The 20,964-nt window shown below is 40.1% G+C and overlaps 4 protein-coding genes across 8 annotated transcripts; all 4 read left to right on the forward strand.

Moving 5' to 3' along the window:
• The first annotated feature begins 150 nt into the window (after positions 1–150).
• Positions 151–3,784, forward strand: LOC129369807 (caspase-1-like). The gene is made up of 8 exons (XM_055045446.1): positions 151–287; positions 883–1,167; positions 1,283–1,371; positions 1,770–1,946; positions 2,044–2,278; positions 2,364–2,501; positions 2,586–2,695; positions 3,080–3,784. Exons 1-8 carry the CDS (start codon positions 281–283, stop codon positions 3,197–3,199), a joined length of 1,161 nt encoding a protein of 386 aa, XP_054901421.1. The 5' UTR covers positions 151–280; the 3' UTR covers positions 3,200–3,784.
• Positions 3,785–4,222: 438 nt separating this feature from the next.
• Positions 4,223–7,097, forward strand: LOC129369977 (caspase-1-like). 4 transcript variants are annotated; one of them, XM_055045692.1, is made up of 5 exons: positions 4,223–4,289; positions 5,345–5,617; positions 5,771–5,908; positions 5,992–6,270; positions 6,685–7,097. In XM_055045692.1, exons 1-5 carry the CDS (start codon positions 4,259–4,261, stop codon positions 6,720–6,722), a joined length of 759 nt encoding a protein of 252 aa, XP_054901667.1. In that variant the 5' UTR covers positions 4,223–4,258; the 3' UTR covers positions 6,723–7,097. The 4 variants fall into 4 exon arrangements, with proteins under 4 accessions (XP_054901667.1, XP_054901668.1, XP_054901669.1 ...); XM_055045693.1 differs by having other exon boundaries at positions 5,834–5,908; XM_055045694.1 differs by having other exon boundaries at positions 5,837–5,908.
• LOC129369976 (caspase a-like) lies at positions 6,874–11,278 on the forward strand. 2 transcript variants are annotated; one of them, XM_055045690.1, is made up of 9 exons: positions 6,900–6,975; positions 8,548–8,725; positions 8,796–9,074; positions 9,189–9,277; positions 9,615–9,791; positions 10,126–10,360; positions 10,428–10,592; positions 10,668–10,777; positions 10,871–11,278. In XM_055045690.1, the coding sequence occupies exons 2-9, from the start codon at positions 8,719–8,721 to the stop codon at positions 10,973–10,975; spliced, it is 1,167 nt and encodes a 388-aa protein (XP_054901665.1). In that variant the 5' UTR covers positions 6,900–6,975; positions 8,548–8,718; the 3' UTR covers positions 10,976–11,278. The 2 variants fall into 2 exon arrangements, with proteins under 2 accessions (XP_054901666.1, XP_054901665.1); XM_055045691.1 differs by lacking the exon at positions 8,548–8,725 and having other exon boundaries at positions 6,874–6,975.
• Positions 11,279–16,532: 5,254 nt separating this feature from the next.
• Positions 16,533–19,359, forward strand: LOC129370003 (caspase a-like). Its single transcript, XM_055045737.1, has 8 exons — positions 16,533–16,656; positions 16,772–17,050; positions 17,144–17,232; positions 17,412–17,588; positions 18,152–18,386; positions 18,463–18,624; positions 18,747–18,856; positions 18,972–19,359. The coding sequence occupies exons 1-8, from the start codon at positions 16,650–16,652 to the stop codon at positions 19,074–19,076; spliced, it is 1,164 nt and encodes a 387-aa protein (XP_054901712.1). The 5' UTR covers positions 16,533–16,649; the 3' UTR covers positions 19,077–19,359.
• The last annotated feature ends 1,605 nt before the right edge of the window (positions 19,360–20,964 follow it).

The raw sequence follows: 20,964 nt of genomic DNA on the forward strand, positions 1-20,964 counted from the left end.
ATTATTATTATTATTTATTTATTTATTTTTGGTCGGATGAAACAGACGTAAAGTCAAATGAAAGTTCTATGAAAACGATGCCGTTCTCTAAGGAATACTTAAAAATCGATAAGCTTCACACTCCAGCAGTAACCCTGTCATTACGCATTAGTGACGCGCAGCTTTGTGCAGCTGCAGCTGGAAGTCATCCAGCGCGTGGACCCGCAGGAAGTTTTCAAGTTGAAGATTTTTTTTTCGTGGAAGTTTCGGGAAACCCCAACGATCCGAGTCCCCCAGAACAATGGCAGGTGAGATTAACAACTCAAAGCTTTGCAGACGCGGCTACAAGTCATGTTCGTCTTATTTTTATTTCTTTATATATCCACGTGGCGCATCGTATGAACCCAAAAACCGACGGCCTGCTTCTGACCCTCTGAATGGAGACGGGAGTTAGTTATCGTCTCGGATCTGCACAGGTTACGGCTTTAGACGATTAGAGCAAAAGATTTGAGTTATACGTCTGCCTTCTTTTTTCTTTTTTTTTTTTTTGTGACGCGTTATAGTTTCACTTTGACGACGAATCTTTTTTTTGGCAGGGTGTTTTACCAGCACTGTGTATTCAGAGCTGCTTCACATTCGTTACGTCAAAATCACAAACTCTGACGTGTTTGTATCCTCACTTTTATGCACTAACAGAACTGTGTAACACTCCTGTCCACTTTTAGAGAATAAATCTTCATAGTAATCTGCCTATAGTAATTTGTAATACATTCTAGTTTTTGTCCCTCAGTAAAATATTGGTGCTTGTTGTAACTTTTGCACTTGTCTATCAATCTTTTTGTGACTTCACTGAATTTATTGCCACATTTTGGGTTGTTTGTGTCCATATCCTTGAAATTGCAGATAAAGAACTTGACAGAGTCAGACCTCAATTTGTGAACAAGGTGACTAAAGAGGTGATCAATCAACTCCTGGACGGCCTTTTGCATGATGGTGTGTTGAACGAAGAGGAGAAGGATGCAGTAGTTGAAGAGAATGACAGCAGAGCGGCTAAAGCACGCTGTCTCATCGACAAGGTGAAGAGGAAAGGATCTGAAGCCAGCAGCAAGATGATCGCTCACCTGAAAAGTGTGGATAAAACACTGTACTGTGAGTTGGGTCTGTCCAACGCCCAGCCTGCTCAGCCAGGTGAGAGGAGTATATGCTTTTTTGATAGTTAAGATTAGAAAGCGTCATAATGTGCTCTGATAAATGTAATGTGAATGCTTCTTTCAAACCAACACATTTCTATTTAATGGTTTAGCTGCAGCAGGCCTGGTGGCTCAGAGTGCATCAACTCCTTCAGTCTCCAGCGTGGAAGAGTTCTGGAAGTCCAAAAAGGACCATCCAGAGGTCAGTGACACGTTCTCATGAATCAAATGGAAACGTTTATGCTATATTGGATGTATTACTGAATTTATATATATATATATATATATATATATATATATATATATATATATATATATATATATATATATATATATATATATATTCGTTCAACACACCATCATTATATCTACATATAATGAAATAATTATTTATTTTACTTTGGGGTTGAGTTGTTTTTTTTGGATTTTTCTCACTGTGCTGTTGACCGAGTGAAACAAATTTTGCACAATGTAAACATAATATCATAATCAACAATCTCACTTTAACTTTCCACATTAGGCTCCAGTTCAGTTGTTTGTTTTATTTTAATCAACATTTAATTTTGTTTGTCTGTTTACCTCTTTCTCATCCGTTTTCAGGTCTACCCTGTGACCCAAACTTCTATGAAGAACCGCGTAGCCCTGCTGATCACTAATATCAAGTTTTCTAATGGATCAATGAACAGAAGGGGAGCAGAGAAAGACGAGGAGAACATGGAGAAACTGCTTTATAATCTGGGATATGAGGTGGTGAAATACACAAACCTCACTGGAAAGGTACTTTATTCTAGATGGGAGATTAAATGAAACAGATTCTTGACTGATTGATTAATTAGTTTAATGACTGGTGACATAATTTTCTGTCTTCTTTCAGGCTATTGATGAGGCTTTAATTGACTTCACGAAACATCCCAAACTAAAACACACTGACAGCGTGTTTGTGGTTATCATGTCTCATGGGATGCTGGGGAAAATTCTTGGAGTTGACTGGAAAGCGGACAAACCAGATGAATTTCCAATCAACGACATTTTCAAACACTTGGGCTCCGAGAGCTGTCCAGAGCTAATAGATAAACCAAAAGTCATCATCATACAGGCCTGCAGAGGAGGTGACTCAGATCTGCTGCTGCAGATACTAAAGCTCACTGTGAGTTAATATAATGGTCTCACCTGTTTGCCTTTTTTATGCTTCAGAACATAGCGGAAGCGTTCTGGTCAGCGACAGTCCAAACGCAGCGGATCATGTTCCACAACCTGAGGATCTGGAAGAAGACAAGCTTCAATTTGTTCACAAAGAGAAAAACTTCATTTCTCTTCTTTCCTGCACACCTGGTGGGTTTAAAGTGACACTTTAGATGAACTTATTGTAATGGTTGTAACTTCATTACATTTTAACCTCTGCTCTTCTTCCTTCAGACACTGTGTCGTACAGACGACCAGATCGTGGGTCTCTCCTCATCCAATACATTGTGGAGGTTTTCACCCCAGAGTCGTATCAGGAACACATTTATGATCTTTTCACGAAGGTATAAAAAAGCCATGAGTTCTGAAAGGAGTTATTAGTGCATTGAAGATTAGGGTTCAAATACAAAATATCCAAAAGATAGATGGATGGATGGATGGATGGATGGATGGATGGATGGATGGATGGATGGATGGATGGATGGATGGATGGATGGATGGATGGATGGATGATGGATGGATGGATGGATGGATGGATGGATGGATGGATGGATGGATGGATGGATGGATGGATGAGATTGTAGAGCTTATACAGATCTGGAAAATACTAAATTAAATGATTCATTTTAAAGAATGAAGCATAGACAGTGAACATAACCAGTAATAATGATGACGCTGAGTGGGTCATGAAACTTTTGCTAACTGTTTATACCATTTCAACTCTACAGGTCATGCAGCGCGTTGAACAGTTTAGGATGGATGAGAAACTACAGATGCCAACAATTGACAGATGCACGCTGACAAAGAGCTTCTACGTCTTTCAAGGCCTCCTGCACAACGATCATTGATGCCACACGTCTTAGTGTGATGTGATGCAGCACTATTTGTACTTTTTGTACTTTTGTACTTTTTATTTGAGCTAAGTGCTCGTACCGGCTCGTTTGAGCAACCAGCCAACCAATTAATTAGCCAGTATGAACTTGTTCTCCTGTTAATCTAGAGCAGAGTGACCAAAGGGTTTATGATTCTGTGTAATAATCATTGTGGACGTTGAGTTATGCCAGTGGCGGCTCCAGAAAGTGTTTTGCTGTAGGATGGGGCTAAGCATTTTTCTAAAGGTGCTATGAAGGACAATTGGTTCTTAGAGTTCTCAACACACAGAGAAGCAAACACAAAGACAACAGTTACCGATAAAGATGACTGAATATGTGGCATAAACTGAAGTATATTTAGGGCATTGCTGAGAAATGTATAATGATAAAAACGTATAACGTATAAGTCGATGTCGATAATTGTTCATTAACTTGCTGTTTCCAATATCTGAAGTGCTGCCAAACTGGTGATGTAATCATTTCAGTTTTATCCACAGTTTCTCCTTAAGGTGTTGATTTTCATCCTCTGAAATTTGGGTAATAAAAAATGATCCATTTTCACATTATGTGCTCCTTTCAGTTGTTTACAGGAAGTGAAGATAGTTGCGAGAGGGGATTTCTTTTAATGCAATATATAATTATTTGTTGTGGTTTTATTATTATTCTTTTAATTAGTTGTGTTTTTCGAGGACAAATATCACAACAATATCATAGAATATCATCTTGAATGAAAAAGAAAATAACCTGACATTTTCCATGATCTCTCCAGGGAGCGCTACAGCACCAGTGAAAATGTGGAGCTTTCTTTATTTCAAATAAAGAGAATCTATGTCAAACACAAGGACTCCACCACTTTTTGGTGGATGTCAACATATTATGTATTTACTAAAGACATATTTGACCCAAATATATAAATACAAATAAATACTTTTGTCTGTCATGGTGGGTCTGTTGAGGGTTAACCAACATTCCCGCCATTTCACCGCAAACGTCACGCAGCTTGAAACCATTGCATGAGGAACTACTGCCGGCGACATGGAGCGAGCCGCGGCGGAGAACAGAGCTGGTACGGTAAATATTACCAAGGGACGAGGTCCCGTTGATACGTTGTACACATGTAAAGAGCCCCGGAGGAGGTATAAAGAAGTTGGAGGAGTCTTTTGAGACATTGTGTCTGGTTTTGAGTTGGAAAAGGAGCGCGGCAAATTCTGTGGCCCATTAATTTCTGTGGCCAAGAGGGGGCAATAGAGCGCGGCTACGTCTTGAAGATCAGCGCGAAGAAGAGTATTTACGTAATTTGCGTAAATACTGATAAATACAGAATTTATCCCAACGTAAGGTCACAACTTATTCCAAGTACACCTCGCTCCTGGCTATTTGAGAGTTAGGTGTTGTTTTAACGGAGGTATGACTGTATTGGAGAGACGGCAGAAACATTAAAAACCACCAGGGCGCTTTGAAACATCCCTTCATCGTTTAACGAGTTATTAAACAGTTGGTTTTCATACTTTAGCGACAGCCGGACATTGAGTGCGATGGTCCGTCAAACAGTTTTCAGAGTCAAACACAAAGTTTTACATTTTCTCCGGCAATAAATGAGCCGTGACGTTCACAATCCCAGATGTGTCGCTATGTACGCAGTTTACGTAACTCTTCTTCTTCTTCTTCTGACGCTCTGTGGCGGGTCACAGGTTTTACTTTCACAGATGATCCGGTTTGATAACATTTTGAAAAAAACAATATGATAGCAGTTACCAAGAAAAGTGGAGCAATGCAGAGTGAACATCCGCCATTTAACCTTTAACATAAACAAATGTGGATTTTTTTTTCTCAGGCGGAAAGAGTTTCTAATAAAGACCCCTGAAAATGACCAAAGTTGTACTGACATAGGTTAAAGGGAGAACACTGCGTCAATATGGCTATAAAACAGGAAGTAAGCAGGAAAAGTGTTGTGCAACAGTGTAAGCAGGAAAAGTGTTGTGCAACAGTGAAGAGTACCTAAAGAAAGATTTTATGATCTTAAAATTGTAAACAAAAATCTTAGTTTTACACCAGATTTTTCTGCTTTTTAAAAATAATTAAAACAGTTTATGAACCATTAATATTTCTTTCCAATTCCAGATGAGGAACTTAAGGGAGTGAGAGATGAATTCATCCAACGACTGTCTGCTGCAGTGATGAATCAACTCTTAGATTTATGCTTAAAGGATCGTGTGTTTGATTATGATGAGAGGGATGAAATCCTGGAGGAGAACCGCACGCGAGCTGGTAAGGCCCGCGCTTTCATTGATGCGGTGATTAAAAAAGGACCAGAGACCTGCAAGAAGATGATCGGTTACCTGGAAAGAAAAGATAAAGAGCTTTTCAAACTGCTGGGTTTGTCCTCTCAGTCAGGTAAGTGTTGCAATGCGATGGGCAGTCCTGCATAGTGAAAACATACTCTTTTATTGCAGGGTCACAATTTCCACTTATTTTTGTAAAGAAAAGTTCAGGCTTTAGCCTGAGTACATTTAAGAAAACGTGCAGAAAAACTATTTTGTCTTTCAGCCAACTCACCATTGCCAGACTTGTTTGCACCTCTGTTGTTACCTCGGCTTTTCATCCCTCAAGCAGCTGACAAAAGGAAAAAAGAAGAAGAAGGAGGAGAAACAGCTGGTAAACAAGCCCGACAGGAGGACAAGCCAGGTAAATTTGTTTGACCACAGACAACTCCAACCATACCTTTGTCCACTGTAACACACCTTTTCTCTTTTTGTCTCTTTCTTCAGATGGAGTGACTCAGAGCCAGGACTTGTCAGAGAAGCAGCTTCTGCAGGTCGCCAAGCAGCTCGGGATGGAGTGGAAGGAGGTCGCTATCTACTTAGGCTTGGAATCCAAGGACCTGGATGACCTTGAGGAAGCAGAGAAAAGTGTAAACATGCGGAAGCACAAGATGCTGTTGAAGTGGAAGAGAAAAACAAAGCCAGGAGAAGCTACAGCCAAACACCTGCTGAAGAGTTTGGAGGAGATGAACAACCTGCCTGTCAAAGTTTACGAGATACTGAAAGGTTAAGTATGTTTATTAGAATAATAACAATCTGTTCATAATTAATTTTCATTTTTGACATTATTTTCTTTGTAAGTGTTCAGAGCACATAGTTCTGTCATGATATTATGACTGCTATCCCTGCATCACCGTCTCTGCTCAGATCTATTTGTTTTCCTTCAAATAGACATTCACTCTGATAATATCAGCAAATTAGTTATGAAGTCAGAGGACGACAAAGTCAGTGTTTAGAGTAGAGTGCCGTCATTCTCAGTCTCAGCAAACTTATAGGTAGAAGCTTACCTAAATGTTTCACAGGTTGTACTGTACAAAGTCCATGATGTAACTTGATTTGAATTCCATTTTGTAAGCAATACAAACAAATTGAAGGAAACTAAGTCAGTTTATTCACACGTATTTTTGTGACTGTTTTCAGGTATGGTGGCCGATGTGAGGGATGAAGCTGCTAAATAAATCAGCCATGTATTCAAGATGTGCTGCGAAGGCAAGTCAACCTGCGGACTTCAGCCCTTTGATTTTTGTTTTCTACAGAAGACACGCCTGGACATTTTTAAAAAAAAAATAAATTATTGGCTCTAGCTGCCTTTATTTGAGAGTGGCTATCCAGGAAAGCAATGAGAGAGAGAGAGGGGAAGACATGCAGCAACTCTCAGCAGGCTGGGAATCGAACCTGAGACGTCCGTGTCGAGGACTACGGGCTCCACATGTGGGTAGTGCATTGCCCCTGTATAACCACAGAATCCCAATGTTTTTATTTAAATTTGTTCAAATTTGAAAATTAGTTTTCTGTAACAAACAGAGACTAATAAAGTCACCAGGCTTAAGAAAGAGATGTTTGGTAACGGATCACAGCCAAGAACAAAATGTAAAAGCGCTGCAGTGTTTGCAGCAACAGCAAAACATCAGGAAAATTCTCGTAAAAGCTGTAGAAAAATCTCACTACAAAGAAATATGTGTGAATGCTGATTTAATCATGAAATTAATTTTCTCCCCTGTTCATTTTAAAACAATTATTTTTTCCCCCAAAGTGTTGGATTGTATTGTTTTGAATCTTTTTTCCGTTTTCCATTTCTTATCTCGCCTCTCACTGCACTGTGGTATGCAATAGAGAATCTAAATGAAGAAGAAGGGCAAATAATATTAGAAAACATCCTATTATCTGATGAGAGTAAAATTGAATTATAGCGTAAATGTTTACTGGGGAAAGCAGCAACCAAACTGCAAAGGAGCAGCATGAGGAAAAAGCATTTTGTGGAAAAATCAAAGCAGCATCTCAAGGAAACAGCCAGGAAAGCTATTCTTTCCTTCAAATAGACATTCACTAATAATATCAGCAAATTAGTTACGAAGTCAAAGGACGACAAAGTCGGTGCTTAGAGTGCAGTGCCGTCATTCTCAGTCTCAGCAAACTTATAGGCAGAACTGAAAAGGTGTATAAGAGTAATTCAGTGTCCAAACCTGATCAAGTTCCTGTTCACTATTTTCAGAAGCTTGAGATCCAAATATTTGACCCAAGTCATAAAGTTTGACAGGAAATGTTTCTAAATCCTAAAAACTGTATAAGAATTGAATAAAAAAAACAACAACAAAAACCTCATTCTGGCATTTAGCAACTAGAAATAAATTTGGAAAACGTGGCTGATCAAAAGAGTTAAAAGTGGTAAAAAAATGTTCCTTTATGGTGTGTAAATGTCTGGTTTCATTTTAATGTTTGCAGTTTATCCTGTATTTGTTGCACTTTTCATCATATATGGATTAGCAAAAACAAACAAAAAAAGAGAGAAAAAAAAAAAAAAACGCAATATGTTGAAATCCTTGCACCTATTTCTTGGTTTTAAGATTTATTGGCGTTGCGGCTTGAAAGATTATTCCAGACTGGACAAAAACAAATTGCTCAAAGGCACCACTGACATACAAAGGTTGTTCTGACGTTCACTCCATGTCATTTTCTTCCTTTTACACACGCACCCTTCTCACCATTACTGCCTTTTGTGGGATCCTGTCTGACAAACCCTTTTAGAAATTCCAAGTAAATAAGAGAAACAAAAATGAAAACAGTTCTATTTTCATTATCAGTGGCAACAAGCAACTGATGTACAGGCTGGTATTGTTCAGAAAAGCATCACTTTTAGCAGATTTGCACACAGTTACTGGTGATGTGAATCCTAACGTGCATTAAGGTTCGACTGCAAGGTCTGACAAAATGACAGTTTCCACTGGACTGACCTCTAAAACACTTGTGAGTAAATAACTGATAGCGTCGTTGGCATGATTTCAGGTCTGAGTTCATGACAGCCTCACAGACAAACCTGACAAGGACATACTAGTTGAACGAGCTTCCAACCAGTTACCTGGAACTCATCAGCCCTTTAAAACCAAGACCACTTCCTTTGTACGCACACACACGAATCCTCCGCCGTTAGAAGACAGGACGTTCACCTCCGGCGTGATGGCTGGTAAGGCTCCAGAAACCGCGGATTCTAAGCCCAGGTCTGTATTTTCCACGTCCTGCTTTTGTCTCTGCAGACAAGGAGCTCACCAGAGTGAGAGGGAGATTTGTGGAAAAAGTCTCCAAAGCGTTGATCAAGCAGCTGCTGGATGACCTATTGGAAGACCGGCTGTTGAACGAAGGGGAGACCGACTCCGTGCTGGAGGACAACACGGGGAAAGCGGACATGGCCCGCTGCCTCATCGACATGGTGAGGAAGAAAGGGGACAAAGCCAGCAGGAAGATGATCGAACACCTGGAGAACAGAGACCCTACGCTTTACTCCGAACTCGGCCTCACCTGCAAGCCAACGCCAGGTGAGAGCAAAGTCAAATCCTTTATTACAAAGTCTGTGATGTCAAATGAATACACACACACACACACAATTCCCCAGTTGTAATAACTAGAGATGCCTTTTTTTCCCCGCTCAGTTCCAGCTCCTCAGAACCAGCACGCCTGGTCAAACTCCCTCATCACCACCACCGACTCCTTCTGGAACGAGAAACGGAAATCTAAAGATGTAACCTGAGCTCAGCTCTCGCCTCCTCTGACTTATTCAACACGAGTTACATCGCCTTCACCTCACAGGGGGCGTTGTGAATGAGCAGCTGCTAGTTTTCCAGCTTGCAGTCCACTGTTGTGAAAACAAAGATTTAACAGTAGAAAGCAAAGGCCGACAAGAATAGCAATTAGACACACGGCACAATTTGAGGATAAAAGGCCTTATGACTTCATTTAAGTTCTCCCCAAACCAGATAAAAACTGAGGATTTTCCACGTCAAATGATTCTCAGACCTCACATTCTCAACGCTGTTCACTCGTCCTGATGTTTATCCGAGTCTCGTTTGATGCTTCAGGTTTACGCCGTTTCAGATGAGTCCCTCAGAAGTCGTGTGGCCCTTTTAGTCACCAACAGAAACTTCGCTGATGCGAGATTAACCAGGAAGGGAGCCGAGAAAGACGAGGAGAACATGGAGAAACTGCTGAGGTCCCTGGGATATGAGGTGGTGAAGCACAATGACCTCACAGCTCAGGTATTACGTTGGCCTTTTTGAACTTTCTTTTTTACTTACGCTAGTTGTATTGAAAGCATCTTTTTCCCACTTGGTATTTAACAAATCGGGATAAAAGTTAAGTTTCTGCTGCCAAAACCATCGTGGGGTTTTGGGGTCTGGCTACATTCCTCGCTTTAAGTTTGACAAAAACAATGAAATATTAAATAACTGGTGAAATGAATTGTTTAGTCAATTTACTAAATAATTCTGTATCTACATTTAATGCTTTTATCTGAAAACCCCCCAAAAAACAGGAACTTTGAATCGATCTATTGTGCTGTGACTGAATTTTCTCCGTTTCAATTTCGCACAGAGGATGAACGAGGTTCTGCACACTTTCTCAGAGCATCCGAAGCTGAGGGACACCGACAGCGTGTTCGTGGTGATCATGTCTCACGGGAAACGCGAATTTGTCCTCGGGGTCAACCACAGCGAGGAAAAACCAGACGAATTCCCCGTCGACAACATCTACAAACACCTGGGTCCGCAGGAATGCCCTGCCTTGATGAACAAACCAAAGATCATCATCATCCAGGCCTGCAGAGGAGGTGGGCGCCGCCTGTCCCGGTTTGGGGCGACCGAATCCCAGATTGATCTCGACCCTGTTGGTTACAGAGACGGGTGGATCCGTGTTGGTCAGTGACAGCGCTCCGGCTAAGGTGGTCTCTGACGACGTGTCGCAGCAACTTCCTGCTAATGTCGGCGGCAACATTGTTGACGATGCTATCCGGTACGTCCACAAAGAAAAGGACTTCATCTCCCTCCTGTCCAGCACTCCAGGTAGGTTTGTCTTTCAAGTCCATAATGTTCTCAAGGTTTTCTCGACTCACGCAAGAAAACTGTGGTTCCTTACAGACACCGTCTCGTACAGAAGAGAGGATTTGGGCTCCTTCCTGATTCAGTACATCGCTGAGGTCTTCAACACCTGCTCCCACCAAGACGACATCGATGAGCTTTTCAGGAAGGTACAAGTCTCAGCGATCGGTATTTAAAGACAGGAGAAGAGTAAGCGCGTTCGGAAACGAGTCACTGTCTTTACTTTTCACTGACCTCTGCAGGTCATGCAGCGCTTTGAGGAGTTTCCTGACGCCACCAAAAGACAAATGCCAACAAAAGACAGATGTACTCTGACGAAGCGCTTCTACCTTTTTCCAGGCCACTGAGACGGCAGCGATTGGTAAATCTGGGAAGCTAACATTAATTACCATTTACATTTACTGTTTGACAAACCACTGCGTCACTGAATTGTGCCATCGAAATACTCCCTGGTGTATCTTTATATAAAATCTGACGTATACGTATACCAAGATGACGGGCTTTCAATCTTGTTCGTTCTTTTGGTTACTTTTTAGACTGTCAGTGATTGGATTATTTTACTGAGGAGCGTATATTTACTTTAATTGGATTCAGTTTCATTCACTTTAGACAATTTTTTTTAAAATACTGTGCTTAAAATAAAAAGTGAACATTTCAAGAAAAACATGGTCTGTCTCTGTATTCCGGTGCTATTCATATTTCTACAACATACATCTCAAAACATGTCCTTATCCTGCGGTACGTCTCCAAATGCAGAGTTAAACTGCATTAAGCCGTTGTATTTGTGTAGAAATCTGTCTCATAAGTCCAGGAAGATTCATTTGAAGAACAGTTTTGTTCAGGTTTTGGTAACTGAATTTGAAACCAGCTTAAGAAAATAAAACAAGTTGATTTAATAGGGTACATTTAAAAAACACAAACAGATGAGTCGGACATTCAGTCAAATGGATATAGGTCAATATATGTGTTCATGTATCCATGCAGACACATGCAGAGTTAGGGACGCTGACAAACTGGTTGTACCGGCAGAGCATGATTAGAAAAAAAATGCCTTTCATTAAGAAAATATGTGAACAAGAAAACAAGCTGCCAAAGTTCTGATTGAACAAACAAAAACAATGCCGCTTCCTTTTTCTTACTGCTCCCCGACTTAAAGGAGCTGGGTAAGTAAAAAAAAGAAAAAAATCCTGTGAAAGACTACAAAAGATCCCGTATGTAAAATTCTAAATAGTGACGAAGATACTAAATAGATATTGCAAATAAATTGGTGCCGTATCTGAAAACTGGACAACATATCGTGACATTACAAGTGATGACGCCTTTTAAAACCACAGCAGCCTTGAAATCAGCTGAATGTTGAACTTGCTGCCTCACATCTTTGCGTAACTTGATCTTTTTGATCAAGTTATGCTTGATCTGTTTGAAAAGGACAGTGAACACGGCCGCTGCGACTTCCGGTGCCACTTCAACTCTTGGAGCGAGTTTTCCTCTAACTCATGTAACTGAATAATATGACCATTTACATCTTGACATTGGTGACAGGAGTAAAATGTTACAAAAATTTTCCACATTCTGCGTTTTTTTGAATCCACAAAGTAAACAATTGGAGGGCTCTTTACACGTCCGGTTCATACAGTTTACAACCTAGTTTAATTAAATTTCGTCAGACTTAGTAGATCATGCTTATCGGTGACATTTGATTCAGGAGTGGTGAGGTCACCTCGTTCCGGAAAGAGCCAACACAATGAAAGGCCAGGAACGGCTCCCGGTTGCATGGAAAACAAACAAATCTTTAGCAGCATGACTGCAGAGACGTCGCTCATCGGAGCTACCCTCACGTCTTGATGCCGGTCTTGTGCGAAATTGGGTTCCCCTGTGAAAATCTGTTCCCCCTGCGTCGGGAGCGCGCATTACAGCCAGAGAGGCGAAAGAGGCGGATCTGATCATTTTCACGTCGCTTCTGATCGATTTCTCGGTAAAAAAACAACTAATATACAACCATGTCAATGTTGTAACACTCAGTTTAATTTGCAGCTGTTGTTTAAAAAAATTGTAAAATAAATAAAAAACGAGGTCTTCTGACGCTGTTTTGTGTTATTGTAAACACCAAGAGAATCGCTCTTTTCTCACGTAAGTCTGGCAGAAATAAAAGTCAGTCACCAAACAGTTTTCCCAACACGTGGTGTATGTAAAGGTTTTTGTGAATTTGGAAACAGTTGTTCTTTATTCCCCAAGGTTATGGAGTAAGGAGAGGAAATAATGGATGATTCAGCAGCCTGAAATATTCTGTTCCCCTCCATAAAATGGGAACAAATTATTTTACCTGCAAATGCTTAACTGTGCTTATTCTTCTCATCATCAACAATAAATCCTGTGAATTTGGTAGCATTTGCTCCTTTTTTGCCAGAGTTATGAGGGGGGAACCATATATTTCAGCTGGCTAAAATATTCCGTTCCCCCTCCATAAAATGGGAACAACTGCACTTACCAGCAAGATTTTTTCTCTGCTTATTCCTCTCATCATCAACAATAAATCCTGTGAATTTGGTAGCATTTGCTCCTTTTTTGCCAGAGTTATGAGGGGGGAACCATATATTTCAGCTGGCTAAAATATTCTGTTTCCCCTCCATAAAATGGGAACAACTGAACTTACCAGCAATGTTTTTTCTCTGCTTATTCCTCTCATCATCAACAATAAATACTGTGAATTTGGTAGCATTTGCTCCTTTTTTGTCAGAGTTATGAGGGGGGAACCATATATTTTAGCTGGCTAAAATATTCCGTTCCCCCTCCATAAAATGGGAACAAATTATTTTACCTGCAAATGCTTAACTGTGCTTATTCTTCTCATCATCAACAATAAATCCTGTGATTTTGGTAGCATTTGCTCCTACTTTGCCAGAATTATGGGGGGGAACCAAATATTTTAGCTGTTTTACCTGACTGAAATTATCCGTTCCCCTCAAAAACATGGAAACAAATGTATTTATCAACAGTAATCATCAACAGCAAACTGGCTGTTGGCAAACAGCAAGTTTGAAAACATTTCATCACTATTTGCTCCATCACCATCTCCACCTGCTGCAGCACCTCCCCCTGCTCCAGTCCCTCCACCGACTCCATCCCCACCTCCTGCTCCATCACCGTCTTCCTCTGCTCTGCCATTGACTCCTGTCCAGTCCAGAAAAAAACTCAAGCTGAGAAATGTAAATTTGATTTCCAATTCTTATAAATATACATCAATGCACATGCATTTCAGTTTTTATTATCATACATATATGTCTCATAAAGACTTTATGTCTTTGTACTGATATGCTTTCATCTTATTTTAATAAAAGGAATAATTTCAGTATATTATTAAAACAAAATGATACTGAAATTATTCCTTTTATTAAAATAAGAGGAAGACGGTGATGGAGCAGGAGGTGGGGATGGAGTCTTGCTGGTAAGTGCAGTTGTTCCCATTTTATGGAGTGAGAACGGAATATTTTAGCCAGCTAAAATATATGGTTCCCCCTCATAACTCTGGCAAAATAAGAGCAAATGCTACCAAATTCACAGGATTTATTGTTGATGATGAGAGAAATAAGCAGAGAAAAAATATTGCTGGTAAGTGCAGTTGTTCCCATTTTATGGAGGGGGAACGGAATATTTTAGCCAGCTAAAATATATGGTTCCCCCCTCATAACTCTGGCAAAAAAGGAGCAAATGCTACCAAATTCACAGGATTTATTGTTGATGATGAGAAGAATAAGCACAGTTAAGCATTTGCAGGTAAAATAATTTGTTCCCATTTTATGGAGGGGGAACAGAATATTTCAGGCTGCTGAATCATCCATTATTTCCTCTCCTTACTCCATAACCTTGGGGAATAAAGAACAACTGTTTCCAAATTCACAAAAACCTTTACATACACACCACGTGTTGGGAAAACTGTTTGGTGACTGACTTTTATTTCTGCCAGACTTACGTGAGAAAAGAGCGATTCTCTTGGTGTTTACAATAACACAAAACAGCGTCAGAAGACCTCGTTTATTTATTTATTTTACAACTTTTTTAAACAAAAGCTGCAAATTAAACTGAGTGTTACAACATTGACATGGTTGTATTAGTTGTTTTTTTTTTTTTTTTTTTACCGAGAAATCGATCAGAAGCGACGTGAAAATGATCAGATCCGCCTCTGTCGCCTCTCTGGCTGTAATGCGCGCTCCCGACGCAGGGGGAACAGATTTTCACAGGGGAACCGAATTTCGCACAAGACCGGTAATCTTCAGCCTGCATTCTGCACAAAAACATGGGAGCATTTCTTTAACACTAACCCAAAACAAAACACTCTGACGATTTCTGAAATGCTTTTCAGATGGCAAATTATTGGTCAATATTCCCACATTTTGAGAAACTCCCAATCGGGGCTCATACTGCATGCTGTTCTTCTAACCTCTGTATCACTGATAACAATTACTGAACTCAGTCACTTGTGCAAGAAGTGAAGGTCAGAAAAAAATATTCTCGATTAGCTCTGACAGCCCCCCAAAATAATCTGGAAGCTTTAGTGAAATGTAATTTATTCACTTTAATTTTTGCAAATGTAAGAGCACAAGACAAAAAGACAAAAGTGTCTGCTTTTCTTTCTCTAAATTAAGTTTGTGTACCGCAGCGTGCACGAATAGCCACAAAGCACATCTGTCATTTACCAGTGTAAACATGAGATGTGGGAAGCGAGTGCTGAGATCCTGCTGGCTGCAGGGGAAACATGGAAGCGTTAAAGTGCACAAGTTAGAACAGGCTAAATATTCACTGAGCAGCACTGAAAACTCTGATGCAGGAGGAATGAAACTGAAAAACAAACATGGAGCACATTATCCAGAAGTTTTCTAAAAGCAGATCCTTCTGGTGTCTCTTTCTGCGATCTGCAGACTGAAACTGCAATAACATGCAAACACTCAAGATGTGTGAATACGTCTTAGTTATCTGCAAATTTTTGTGGTCTCACTGGTTGTAATCTTTTTATCTTGAATGCATAAAACTCGACAGATCGTCATTCCTGCATTAAGACCTTTAATGCAGGAACAACCTCTTACTGGTTGTTTCTGATCGTGCATGTCTGCAGACGCAGTAGTAGCTCTGAAAAGAGTAGTAGCTCTTTTCAGAGACCGCCTGTGTCATACCGTACTGTCACGACATGGTGACAGTTTTAATGGATAAAATGAAAGCATAGTTTTGTAAACATCAAACCCATGAAAATCAGATTAGCGTTCGATATCTTTCACATATACTAACAAAACAAAACTGCAACAAGTTGTAAACCTAAAAAAAAATTGCATGAATACAAAAAGCAAAGTCTTTTGCTTTTTGTCCTAGATAAAAGTAAAACTCAAGATCAAAGTTTTAAAGTGTCAATAAGATATATATGTAGATATATTTTTTAAAAAACCTTATCCCTTTCCTTCAAAATGACAATCATGCTCTGCTTTGTGTTGGTCTGCATCATAAAACCCCAATACTATAAACAAAGTTTATAGCTGCAATGTGGCAAAGTGTAGCAAAAGCTTGAAGCCGTGTGAATGTCTTTTGCAGGAACTGTAAGCGATGCACATACGAAGAAACACAAACAGGTCTGTCAAGTGATGACGACATTTGATCTGTCTGTGTTCATAGTGAAAAAGGAGCAGATGTGCACTTTCAGTGGAAAGTGAAAACCTAGAATGCATGTAGCTCTATAAAGATCCTTGTAGAGCCATGTTAAAGGTTATTATAGGTTTTTCTTTGCTTTCTGGGAATATTACTTAACCAGATCAAATGACTGGGCTCATTCTAGTGTTCAGGGTTCACATCTTCAGCAGCGAGTCAGAGCATGTTGTTGGTATAATAATGAGCTTCCAAGGAACCGTGTGCAACTCAACACAGCTGTCTCCACCTGCTTTTATAAGCCGACTGAGTTCATCAACACAACACACACACACACACACGCTCATCCGTAACTTTCAGAGGACCGGGCATTCGTCTCCTCAGTTCTGAGCCATGGCAGGTAAGGCGTCAGGATTTAGGATTTATTCACTGCTCGTTTTCTCCTTTTTTTTCTCTCTACATCCTTGTCAGGATTTTCAGAGCTGCTTTTTCTTGATTTTTAATTTTTATTGCAGAAAAGGAGCTTTTCAAAGTCCGCAGCAAGTTTGTGGAGAAGGTGTCAAAGTCGATGCTCAAGCAGCTCCTGGACGACCTTCTGGAGGCCCGCTTGTTGAACGATGGCGAGGTGGAGTCTGTGCTCGAGGACAACAGCACCAAAGCAGACATGGCGCGCTGCCTCATCGACATGGTGAGGAAGAAGGGCACCAGAGCCAGCAAGATGCTGATCGACCACATTCAGACCAGGGATGAAATGCTCTACGCCGAGCTGTTCCCTGACTCACAAGATCAACCGGGTGAGACTGCGAGGAAAGCCTCTTATTGTTATGAAGGATGAAAATAACCACTTGGCGTCACAGTGAGACTGATGTTGTGTTTCTTTTTCTCAGATGCAGCTCCTCCGACACAGAAAAACTGGTCAAACAAACTCATCCCCGTGTCTGACTCTGAGAGGACGAAAAAAATGAACGATCCAGACGTAAAGTTTCACAATCAAATTCAAAACGTTCTCTTTGCCTGACATGAGTGACTGTGGTCAGACTGCTTGTGCAGGGGGTGTTTTCAACGACAAGCGATAATTGTGCAATTAAAAGTAAAATCATTGTTTGTTAAAAAAAAAGAAAAAAGTATTCAATCTTGCATTCTTGTTTCCTCCAGATTTACAAAGTGTCCGAAAAGTCTCTGAAGAGCCGCGTGGCCCTTTTGATAACCAACAGAAACTTTGCAGACGATGACTTAACCAGAAAGGGAGCCGAGAAAGACGAGGAGAACATGTTGAATCTGCTCAGATCCCTGCAGTACGAGGTGGTGAAGCACAACGACCTTACCGCAAAGGTATTTTAAACTTCTGCTTTCAAAACTTCTTTGCGTTTCACTGATGCGTTTATATATATAAAAAAAGATTCAAACGCAAAAGCTGCAAAACGTGAAGGTTGAGACACTTTGAATCAAAGCAAACCTTTCTTACAAGATGACATTATATATTTTTTGGGTTTTGTTCCTTAATTTGGAAAATCTCAAAATGCACAAAAAATATTCATTTAAAATGAATACATATTTTCCAGGCACGTTTCAAAGACGTTTTATATGAAATGCTAAACTTTTGTCGATGTGCATGAATGCACAATCAAAACCCAGGTTCTTTAAACACTGCAGTGCTTTCAGGTGAAACTCTTATTGCACTTGTCTCAACTTGGTTGATTCAGCTGCGGTTTAGTCTCTCAACAAGCAATAAGGTCATGGCATTCACTGTCAGGCACGACTCTCACTTTCACGATTGTTATGAGGATGAAAAACAAATCACTTTATTTTGCACAGCAGAAAATAAGGATTCTTCTACCTAAGTTATCTCATGTGTTGTACGAGTTCATAAAACACTGATGTTCGTTTTCCAACAGAACATTGAAAAGGCTCTGCGTGAGTTCACAACGCACCCCAAACTAAAAGAAACAGACAGCGTGTTTGTGGTGATCATGTCTCACGGAAAGCGGGGATTGGTGCTCGGAGTCGACCACAGACAAGACAAACCGGACGAATTCCCTGTTGACAAAATCTACAAATATCTCGGCCCACAAACATGCTCCGCACTGATGAACAAACCCAAGATCATCATCATCCAGGCCTGCAGAGGAGGTGGCCGTCATTCACCCTGAGTCTGAGGCCACGCTTTGCCTCAGATCCAGGTGTAACTATCGCTCGTTTGCTGCAGATCGGGAAGGAGCCGCCATTGTTAGCGACAGCGCGCGACCCAGCGTGGTGTCTGACGACGCGTCGCACCGACCGGCCTCTCCTCCAAGCGGCATCGTCGAAGACTCCATTCGATACGTTCACAAGGAAAAGGACTTCATTTCCCTCCTGTCCAGCACGCCTGGTCAGTCTTGAATCAACTTGGTGCACGTGTTTTTTTTTTATTTTTAAGATCACAATCAGAAATTAGTAGCTGCATGTAAGAAAACTGTGATGTTGTTTTTTTTTTTTTTTTTTTTTTTACAGATACCGTCTCATACAGAAGAGAGGATTTGGGCTCCTTCCTGATTCAGTACATTGTTGAAGTCTTCAACACCTGCTCCCACGAGGACGACATCGATGAACTTTTCAGAAAAGTACATAGGCTATTTCTTTTCCCCTCTGTTGAATCCTAAACAAAACAAAACAAACAAACAAAAAAAAACAGAACAGAGTGGAAAGAGTCATTTTTATGTCTTTTTTATCCTGCAGGTCATGCAGCGCTTCGAAGACTTTCCTGATGAAACCAAAAGACAAATGCCGACAAAAGACAGATGCACTCTAACCAGGCGCTTCTACCTTTTCCCAGGCCACTGAGATGGCAATGTTTGATGAATCCAGCTGTTATTAACCTTGTTATTCTACCCTTACTTTTCTTTTTTTAATGTTCTGTCTGTGAATGTAATAGTGGTGCCACAAGGCTGCTTGCTAATAGTTTGTACTTAAACTGGAAATAAGCCCCATTTTTATTTTGCAGAGGGAATTATGAGCTTCACTTCACTGTCCTGGAGAGAGAAAAAAATAAAAGAAAAGAAATTTTATATATATATATATATCTTAAATAACTCTGGATAACAAATAAAAATAACATTTAAACCCCCTGAGAAGATGTGGTTTCTCAGCCCATTTTGCCCAGATGTAATATGGATCACATGTTTTCCCAATGAGTAAAATCTGAATCTCAAAGCAGCTTCATTAAGATATAAATGTAATTGCGCTACATAAACCATCAGACATGGCGACATATAAATTCAGCATTTCACAGACGCTGGGGACTATACGTCCCTATTTGATCGTCTCTTAGGGAAAGGTAAGCTCTGTGGACGTGACGCTAGAGATGATAGCTGCATATGGAACAACGCTGTGACCAAAATCAGTTGCTATGTTTAATGGCGCAGACGGTTGTGGTTTCTGACATGGGCAACCGCCCAGGGTGTTTTCATTTTTGGGATGGCAGGAGACCTCTGTGGATTGTGGCACAGAGATGGAAGCAAAGCAAAACGAAGAGTTCAAATTGATAATGATACTGGGTAAATTTATTTCCCCTTTAAGTATTTAATATTTTGGTGTTTTTCTGGGGATGTGGATCTTTCAGATTAATTTGAGAAGCAATTTTGATCCTATTTCACATTTTATTGTCATGGCTTTGGTCTTGACTACAACGCTGCTACATGGCTGTTCCAAGTTCGACTCCTCTTGGTTGCATGTAAATCTAAGTCTAAATTATGTCACAGAGTAAACACAATAAAAACATGCTTGATCTGAAGCATTGTTAATTAAACAGAAGTAATCCAGTTTCTTACCGAGTAAAGGTTGTCTACTTTACCGACCCGTCTCCTGTCTCTATTGGCCCTCGACATCTATTCATGGCAGTTTTTACCTTCCAGTCAAACTCTGTCCTGAGCAAAACCGCTTATTCCAACTATCAAACCCAATTGGCTGAGTCGCGCCTCAGATCTGTGACCAACATGCAAATCACTCCCAGGAGGACGAGTCCAGACGAAGCTGCAGGATCAGCCGCTCCACCATCTGGAGCCTCTTTATGTTTATCAGCTCTGCACATCATAAAAGTTCATTTTTACAGCGTTTAACAAAGCACTGAAAAAGAAAAAAAGGAGAAAAAAGGAAAATATATACCACAAATACAATAAATTCAGGAAGAACACTTTTTTAAATCAGTACTTTTCTATGTTAAACCTTACATAAAATTAATACTTACAGTAATGTGTGTGCATGTTAGAACATGCTAGTGTTCTTCCAAAGACAACATACTTGCTGCATTTCATTGATCTTCAAATGCAACAAGAGGCTCAGCAGATAGAAAATAAAACAACAAAGGTGTGTGTCTGTATTATCCATTAAAATGCAGGTTTGTTAAAATGCAGCCGCCTTCAGTAAATTAAAATTAGCGTTTTGATGAGGTTCGTTTATCGGATTAAAAGTGCCTTTTGAAAATAATCTCTAAACTCATATTAAACATGCCTTTTAATGTGACAGCATCTCTACATATACTAATCACACATGTCACATTTTCATTTGCTTTAAGTGAAAAATATGCAGAACTAGATAAAAAAAAAAGACTTGAAAACATCCATCTGTGTTATTAGTCTACATGGCATGTTTAACTTAGTGGACAGAGTAACTGAAATGAACCTTTTAACACTATTCTGATGTAATATATTAGTAACACAGACTAGAGTATCAG

Source organism: Poeciliopsis prolifica, unplaced genomic scaffold, assembly GCF_027474105.1.
Source record: "Poeciliopsis prolifica strain line A6 unplaced genomic scaffold, Auburn_PproV2 SCAFFOLD022, whole genome shotgun sequence".
Classification (NCBI taxonomy): domain Eukaryota; kingdom Metazoa; phylum Chordata; class Actinopteri; order Cyprinodontiformes; family Poeciliidae; genus Poeciliopsis; species Poeciliopsis prolifica.

What these genes read in the sequence shown, in the direction of transcription:
- LOC129369807 (XM_055045446.1), top strand. An exon ending in CCAAAAAGGACCATCCAGAG is followed by an intron (nt 1,372 to 1,769) that starts GTCAGTGACACG and finishes ATCCGTTTTCAG; the next exon opens with GTCTACCCTGTGACCCAAAC. An exon ending in TCTTCTTTCCTGCACACCTG is followed by an intron (nt 2,502 to 2,585) that starts GTGGGTTTAAAG and finishes TTCTTCCTTCAG; the next exon opens with ACACTGTGTCGTACAGACGA.
- LOC129369977 (XM_055045692.1), top strand. Translation starts at nt 4,259, where the DNA reads ATGGAGCGAGCCGCGGCGGAGAACAGAGCTG. An exon ending in GGGTTTGTCCTCTCAGTCAG is followed by an intron (nt 5,618 to 5,770) that starts GTAAGTGTTGCA and finishes TTTGTCTTTCAG; the next exon opens with CCAACTCACCATTGCCAGAC. An exon ending in CCGACAGGAGGACAAGCCAG is followed by an intron (nt 5,909 to 5,991) that starts GTAAATTTGTTT and finishes CTCTTTCTTCAG; the next exon opens with ATGGAGTGACTCAGAGCCAG.
- LOC129369976 (XM_055045690.1), top strand. An exon ending in CATCCAGGCCTGCAGAGGAG is followed by an intron (nt 10,361 to 10,427) that starts GTGGGCGCCGCC and finishes TGTTGGTTACAG; the next exon opens with AGACGGGTGGATCCGTGTTG. An exon ending in CCTCCTGTCCAGCACTCCAG is followed by an intron (nt 10,593 to 10,667) that starts GTAGGTTTGTCT and finishes GGTTCCTTACAG; the next exon opens with ACACCGTCTCGTACAGAAGA.
- LOC129370003 (XM_055045737.1), top strand. An exon ending in AAAAAATGAACGATCCAGAC is followed by an intron (nt 17,233 to 17,411) that starts GTAAAGTTTCAC and finishes TGTTTCCTCCAG; the next exon opens with ATTTACAAAGTGTCCGAAAA. An exon ending in TCGATGAACTTTTCAGAAAA is followed by an intron (nt 18,857 to 18,971) that starts GTACATAGGCTA and finishes TTTATCCTGCAG; the next exon opens with GTCATGCAGCGCTTCGAAGA.